Raw genomic sequence first — 8,367 nt, 5'->3', positions numbered from 1 at the left:
TCGAATTACATCGTATGATCTATCAAAATGAAGATCACAACGTTCGACAGATTAGGTTTCGTGCTTGTATAAAGATACGTCTGTAAAAGAAAGATACTTTTCCGACAACCTGATACTTAGGTTCCGTTTCTTTAATCGTATCGACACAAGAATATGAATTTGCATAAACATTCGCAGTCTATTCATGAGGATGAAATTTCGATACCTTTCGTATGGTTCTTCAGTGCTGTACACGACAGTGTAGTGTTATAAACGCAGTTGCGTTTGACTTTGGATGAACGATGCAAGAAGAATGTAAGTTCGTAACGAAATTAAGGAAATACATTTGTATAGTATTGTCGTGTTATTCGACAACGTATATGCTTTGTTTTCTCAATAACGTTTTGCTCCTTATACTTTACTACGGTGATGAATGAATGGTTGTAAGAATAATTGTCTGGTAATCAGTGGATCTTAGCATTTCGATACAGATATCTGTCCGTCGAGTAAAGTCCTTATCTACTTTGAATCACTTCACTCGATCAAGTGTGCTCTACCTTTGGAATTGCAGAGGAGGTGAACGTATTACGTATACTAATTTTAGCTTCTCGTAGGATTGTAAGAGGTTTGTTAAATGTATCAGTTAAAAGTATCAATAGTTCCTCGATCGTAGACAATAAAAGCAGCGTTCAAGCGTTCTTCCTGTTGAATAAAAGAAAAAATATACTTGAAGCTGTGTAGAGCGAAAGAAAAACGATAGGAAGCAGGATTGTTTCGAATTTTCTTACGTAATATCGATCGTCGAACAAACCGTAGTCTCTCCACCCACGCGTTGGATCGCATACACCGCGAAAAGTGTTACAACACTTGTGCAGAATCGAATATATTGGCGAGGAACGCGTTATACGAGAGTATTCTATAACACGGCGAGGCAGGCGAGGCCGTTCATTCATTCATTTGGTCGAGCTAGGTCTGCTGGATCCAAATTATTGGAACATTAGCATGATTGAAGTAAGTTGGGCTCGGCCGGATCGCGTGATCGATTTTGTGCATGCGTCTTCTGCGACGCTTGAAAACCCGCGGTTGCGTCAAATTAACGCCGCTGGAATTTACATCGAGATCAGATTTATCAAATCCGTTCGAAGTAGAAATTGATATTATAACGACGACAAATGAAAACTCGAGTCTCGTCTATGTATAAACCAATGAACATTTAAATAAGAGTATTTAACGCGAATAAAACTATAAACGTGAAACGAAAAAGAAATTCGATAATATAAAAGAAATTCGATCGGTTTCGTTTTAAACATATTTTATTCGACTGTATATTTACAGTGTACATAATCATCGTCGCCACGTTACATACGGTACATCCGATTTCGAGTTAAATGGGTAACTGTTTACTACAGGATGTAATTCCGTGCAAGATTCAAAGCGATCAGTCCGTTTCAATGAAATCTCAGTTCATATCTGTACGCCTCGATCGTTGGCGTTAAAATGCATAGTTAGCATTTTTATCCTTCGAAGGCTATCTTAGTCTTCCGGTCTTTTTCCTTATCAAAGTCCGAGGAATGCAACGAGGTAGTTGAGAAAATCCGAGATATCTCGTTATTCTTCCGACTGTTTTCCTATCGATACAGTACGCGGTGTTGTATCATCCGCGAAATGAATCCAAGCGAAAGGTACGCGCTGCTGCAAGCAACGCGCGAACAACGGCGCAATCCTGAACAAGCGAGTCTTTGCTTTTTCGCCGACTCTTGCATCGGTACGTTCGTGTTGCAAAACCTTTGGCTTTTTTTATTTGATAACGTTTTATTGATTTGTTTACAGCTTTAAGTGGAAGCAGATGAAGAGGTTGAATTAGATAACTCCTTGTTTATTGTGCAGCGTATCGATAAAAGTTACATCAGACGTTCTTATTCAAAAGAATTATTTGGCAAACTTAAATCGATCAGATCTTTTATCCAGCTTTCTAATAATTATAATCTTACGAATATTCGAAGCACTGCATTTTTTTTCTTTTTTCTTTTTAAATATTCTTTCTATAATAACGATATTCGTTGGTTGCCTTCGTAAAGGGATGTTTCATTTGAGAAAAAATTGAAACCGACGGAAATATACTTGGCGACGTGTTCTCGATCGATATTTTCCATTGCTCTTTGAATATTCAGAACTTAAGCACCGATATACCGGTGACTCATGCACCCTCCTTAATTAATAGTCGTTAACTCAAAACGCGTTGCGTTTAACGAGTCACGATAAAAATCAATCGGCTTCACAGAACGCGCGAATTTTCGTTCGAATTTCATCGCCTCTGAAGCTTCTGCATAGGTGACCAGCCTAAAAATATGCAATCTTTGCGAGACTTATTTTTCATCTTGCTGTATCCTTACGTGTGTATAATAGATGATTAGATCTGCGCGTAGATTTGCAACGTTTTAACGTGTCGTTCGCGACACGATAGTTACTCCTAATTAATATTTTTTGAATGCACATCTTCGATCACTGCGTTATTGCACGTAACTTTCTATTCCATGCGCGATAAATTTGTTGCATAAATATTTCGCAAATCGAAAATTAGGGAAAAACATTGCTTCGCAATTGATCGTAACATTCGTGTTTTCCAACTGAACACAATATATTACTTCGATAAAATTCGCGAACCGCAAGACTAGCAATTTTACTTAACTCTTTCACTGGGAAAAATTATTAACATATACAATCATTATTATAGTGGCCGTTAAATGTTTCTTCATAAAGCCACTTCGATTAGAATCTCCTTTCTTCGTGGTAGTTATAGTCGGGATAACGATCAGTTTATCGATATCCATAATAATTTACGAAAGTACGGTTTAAGGAAAGTACGGTTTCGAAGAAATTCTTTTCATTGGCATTAGAATGCTAAAAACTTGTAGAGCGAGTAGAAGTTTACGTCGTTTCTCGTCTCATTTGTTCAACTATTTTTTTTCTAGCTTTTATCGTTATACCTTTTCTTCTCTTTTTTCTTTTTTTTTTCTTTTTTTTCTTTTTTTTTTTTTTTTAGTGGTCGGTTGTAATTCGACCAAAGTACAGCGAGCTTGGATTAACATCGAAATCGTGTAACGATCCAGTTTACTTTAATTATATGACTGCACTATTGTAATGGTTATCTTCTCGCAGAGATTTTAGGCATTTAAAATAAACGTGCAACGATACATACAACAAAAAATAGATACTTCTACTGATACTATGAAGTATTATGTTACGCGAAATATTAAAGAAGTACTAAACATAGTAGCTTCTTAACTTTGGTACCGTAATTACTCTTTAACACAGACGATAATCTCTGCGCGAAACGAACCTTTATTACGAAAACGTTTCCCTCGCGATTTTTACGAATCCATCCTGCGTGAACACGGCCCAACGAAGTTCATAAAACGTTTCACGAATACATTTTATAGGAATTAAAACGATCACAATGTTACGCATTAACGCTGTGAAATACTACCGTCGTTACAGTGTTTGTCGTATCAAATGAATTTTAAAGGACCTCGTCTTGCAACGCGAAATATCCGCGTCATGTAGCTCTAATGATTGGAAGTATGTAGTATGCACTAATGTACCGCACTATGGATACATCGTTCCGACATTTTGATAACGAATTTTTGTTAAATATTGTCTCGTTTGAATACACGTGAACGCAATTCGTCCTATAATATTTAATCACAGTAACAAGAATAAAAGTTTAGACATCTAATTTAGTCGGGCTACGTTTTCGATTTCGATCGATCTATACAAAACTGTAGAGAATCAAAGGAGAAAAAGTAAGTGACAGTATCCATTGCATCGTCATTCGTAAAGCATTTCAATATCGAATTTACTTAGGAGAAAAAAAAAAAAAAAAGGAAAAGAACCCTATTTGATTTTTAACTAGTTTGAACTAAACTATACACCTACATAACTACAAAATAATTGGCTAATATAGCTGTTAAACAATAGCGTGTTCAGCAATGTTGCGTAATTGCAATATTATGAAATTGGACTTTTATTCACTAGACAGAAATATTGCTGTATTACCGTTACCTATACAAATTAAATAAATATAATTCTATATCTGCAGTGCTATATAGAATGTTTTACCCTAAGCTACTGTTCTTGGTACAGCCTTAGTTTCACGTAGTTACAAAAAATAATGCTCTGTTATCTTTAAAGGAACTCCCTGCTGAAATAGTAATAATTTGTTTGAAATATTTGCTGGAATACTTTACACTTTTGATCCCGTCTTATCGTAACTCCTTTGAAATCTCTTATGATCTTTCCTATATTTCTCGATCGTTAAATCTGCATTATCCGTGCTCGATAAGCTTAACGCGGCAGGGTCTAAACTCGCTGCAAGTTTTAAATAAGTTTCCTCCATTTCTTTAGTGATCTTTACTTCGTAATCAAAATCCATAGGATTTGCTTTCTTCGAAATTTTAGGCAAAACTTTGTCCTCTTCCATTGGAACATCGAAAGATATTAAATCTTTCTCCTTTTCTATAACAGAGTTATTTACAGCCAATGAAAAATTATTTACATCATTATTTAAATTTCCTTCTTCAAACTCTTGGACGTTCATCACTAAATCCTTGCATTTGTTTTCCAGTGAATTCTCGTATAGTTCTCGATTGTTTTCGATCGATTTGCACTTCGTGTGTGACTTGTCTAAATATGTTAACGAAAGACTTTTGTCCATTATATTTTCATTAGGCTTTAACTCCGTGTAATTTGACCCAGAATTATCCATGTGAACCGAGGATTGAACCCATTCAGCTACTCTTTGCAGTTGGTTATTGTCATGCAACAACATAGGAGTACTTTCTTCGCTACTGGTTGAAATTGTTCTTTCAGATCCAGACCGAGACAATTTCTTCGAATGAACTAAAGCGGTATTTGGTTTATTATTTCCACTAGTGTATAATACAGTTTTATAATGTCCAGCATTATCTAAGAGAATATTCTTCGATCCAGGTGTTACCCTTACGAGACAATTCCTTGGACCAGTTATTCTGTTCTGAGTATTAGATTTCAAATTACTAACATTATGCAAACGCAGTCCAGTTAATTGAGCGACATCACTAGAGCTACTGGAAGGATCGGAAGTTGAAATTACAATACTATCGCTACTAAAACTTGGGCTGGTGGCTACTTCCACTTGTCCAGAATCATTCTGTTGTGTAACGCTATCAATATTCTTGACTTCTATTAAAGTTAATTGCGTCGGATGATGAGTTTCTTGAGCTGATCTATCATTTTTCCAGATCCTGTCGTTAATTATATCGATCTCCATGTCACTGTTAACTTTGTCCTTACTTTCTTTCGTTTTATTCTGTGACTTTAATTTCGTCCATTCGTTTTTCCATAATCTATCATTAATAATATCAACCTGACTCGGTTCTTTTCTATCAAAGTAGTTTTTATAATTTTCAGGAACTATGTGACTACAATTAGAAGATTCCTTGTCTAATTTATTCCAAGAATACGAACTGAATTTGCCATCGATTTGTAACTCACACTTTTTATTCAGTTTCGTTTGCTTTCCTTTATCAATATTTATTTTACCATTAACGCATGTATCGCCTGTTTTATGAGTTATCATCTGTTTAATCGTGTTCTCGTTCTGATTTTGAAATACACTTTGGTGTTGCGGATCGCTACGGCGTATTGAATTTTTCTTATTAAAATTAACTTTCATATTAACATTTACACGACCATCTTCCTTTAAACCGTCTATAATTTTAGCATTCCTACTTAAAAATTTGTCTCTTGTGAATAGCTGTTGGTGATTACTAATCTTTGTACAATTGTTCTGATAGTGTACTTTACTGCTAACGCTTTCATTTCCTTCGTGGTAAACTACATGCACCAAAGAGTTTTGACTGCCTTTGTTTTGGCAACTTTTGTCGATATTTTTCAAATTATCAGAGTGTTCCTCTATATTTTGTGCATAGTTCATTGTACATTCATTACAAGAAAAAACATTTGGCATATTAGTTTGTGTTTCAGCATCAACCATTAAAATACTTCTGTGACAAGTACATGTGTCACAATGTTTGCCAAATACTCTCTCTTTCTCTCGATCTTCTAAAACTTTTGCCATTATTGCTGCAGAGACGACATCCACTGGTGGCTTGGATTCATCTGTATCATCGTCGCTATTGTTTTCAACTACAGGCTTAGTTACATTATATACCATTGCTGTTGGGGGAAACGTTGAAATTGGTACTGTAATACTTTTCATGTCAGCAGGTGCAGTATCATTGGAATGTTTCTTTTGTGCAATATATGTCCTAACTTTGGCTTGTACCTCGGAGGGCAGCTGAAATAAATTGATTTTTAAGTATCTTTTTCATATTTGAAATTAACTATTTCACAGTGTAATAAGTATAACTTACAGAATCATATTTTTGTCCGACAAAATTAGAAGGTTTACACTGAAGAAGTTGTATTGCCAAATTTACATCATTCCGATATTTTTCCTAAAATAAGATATTATTTACAGCAGCTTTATTCATAATACATTCTAAAGGAACCATCAAAATTTTGTACTTAAAACATACATTATCTTGGGTTAGACGATGTATTGTGTAATTTGCATCGGCTAATCTATGAGATAAAGTTGCAATATCCTTAGTAAATGCACTTTTCTCTGTTTCACATTTATCTACAATCCTTAATAATTTATCCTCAAGATTTTGATTTACTTTCTGAACACGTTTGTGAGCTTCGTGTAATCTTGAATACTTCTCTTGCCAAATTAAAAGTTCCTCCTTCATGGAAGCTAGTTCTCCATTTGGAAACTTATCAGCTTCGTTTAGGAATTGTGTCTCCATTGTTACAATGTGATTATCTTTTTCCACTAAACGTTGGCGCAAATTTTCTATTTCTACATGTAAGTGCATTTCTCCATGTTGCTGATCATTTTGATCGCAGCTCACACATTTGCACCCACATTCCTGAAATGGATAATTGGCAAAAATAATGTTCACATATGGTACTTAATAATACTATTATAAAAAAGAGATTAAAGATCAATTAAGTATACCTGAATACTAATTACACTTAAGTATTACAAATTTATTTTTTCCTAACTGTAACTATGTTATTAGTTATTATTTGTTTGATTAAAATCAATACTGATAAAAATTTTAAGATTTGATAATTTAATCATATGGTTTTATCCAAATATTAATTATTATTACATATGTGTAATATCTAGTTTCTATTAACATACATACCTTACATTTTTCAGCCATCATGTAATGTACAAATTATATTAAAAACAGTGAAAAAATATTTATGAATAGCGAGACTTCGAAATTGGAGCCTCATAACCCTGTCGTTTAATTCGAACAGAAATATGGATAGTTTGTACACGTTCCAACGTAATTTATTTTCCTATAACATAGCCAACTACTATGGCAAACTATGTGATAAGAGTCGTTTTTATGAAACAACTAATGTTTAATAAAATATCGTTGCGATTAGCTTCGAAATGACAGATTGCAAAGTTCTCTGTCGTCTGCCACACATCTAACACATCAAAGTAATTTAATCGTCAACTTCAAGTAACTAAGTTACAGATGTTTTTAATTGTCTTTATGGCGCTACTACATTACTTTCACTACTTTTTATAATGTATCATAAATTTATTTGAAGAAAAGAAAACAGTTATCGAATGAAAAGGAAAATTCAAAGAGATATTTCCAATAATGAAAATCGTACTTAACAAACTATTTATGAATAACCAATAGAACAACTCAGAAAACATACACATTTCTTATTGGATGTCAAGATATAGCCATCTTATCTATTGAATAAACGCGGAAAAATAATAGAGATTAATGCAATTTTTTAAACTTAGTAGTTTTTGCCTGTACCTGAAATATATACGTTGGAAGTATTAATAAAATGGATTTTGAAAAATAAGAGACATTTAATTTGCAGAAATATTTATTAAGTGTTTGTTATATCTCATATATAATGTTTGTAATCATACAAATGTTAATGATAATAATATAACAATATGTTTCGTATAATATTCGAAAAAATAACAGACGTTACAAAATATTATTTTCTCATTTACAAAAAAATGCATTGTGTAATTTTAAATCGGCATTAAACAAAAACCAAAAATTAATAAAGACGAAATGAAAAGAATTTCTATTTCATTATATCCGAAAAGCCAACACATTACCTATAAAATAATAGAGTAAAAATTAATTTGTAATTAATAATACGGTTTTATTATGATTCCTTATGTTTTTCTAGTACAGATACGAATCTTCCTAGAATATTTTGAAATTTCATTCATTATTGATTAATAATTTTAGAAATTTTGACTGTAATGGTAAAAGTAAAGAGGTTGTA

The 8,367-nt window shown here is 33.3% G+C and overlaps 1 protein-coding gene across 1 annotated transcript; it reads right to left on the bottom strand.

Moving 5' to 3' along the window:
- Positions 1–1,279: 1,279 nt before the first annotated feature.
- On the bottom strand, positions 1,280–7,603 carry LOC117240025. Its single transcript, XM_033505872.1, has 4 exons — positions 7,236–7,603; positions 6,558–6,953; positions 6,393–6,476; positions 1,280–6,316 (listed from the first exon to the last, which is right to left on the bottom strand). The coding sequence occupies exons 1-4, from the start codon at positions 7,254–7,256 to the stop codon at positions 4,223–4,225; spliced, it is 2,595 nt and encodes an 864-aa protein (XP_033361763.1). The 5' UTR covers positions 7,257–7,603; the 3' UTR covers positions 1,280–4,222.
- Positions 7,604–8,367: the final 764 nt, after the last annotated feature.

Source organism: Bombus vosnesenskii, unplaced genomic scaffold (genome assembly GCF_011952255.1).
Source record: "Bombus vosnesenskii isolate JDL3184/JDL3185 unplaced genomic scaffold, Bvos_JDL3184-5_v1.1 scf7180000013264, whole genome shotgun sequence".
NCBI lineage: Eukaryota > Metazoa > Arthropoda > Insecta > Hymenoptera > Apidae > Bombus > Bombus vosnesenskii.
The sequence above is the reverse complement of the archived record's forward strand: the minus strand, read 5'-3'. Positions and strand labels throughout refer to the sequence as shown.

Coding starts and splice junctions, on each gene's coding strand:
- LOC117240025 (XM_033505872.1), bottom strand. CDS start 7,256: ATGATGGCTGAAAAATGTAAG. Junction 6,954..7,235: donor TGATGGCTGAAAAATGTAAG/GTATGTATGTTA, acceptor TATCCATTTCAG/GAATGTGGGTGCAAATGTGT. Junction 6,317..6,392: donor TCGGACAAAAATATGATTCT/GTAAGTTATACT, acceptor AATTTATTTCAG/CTGCCCTCCGAGGTACAAGC.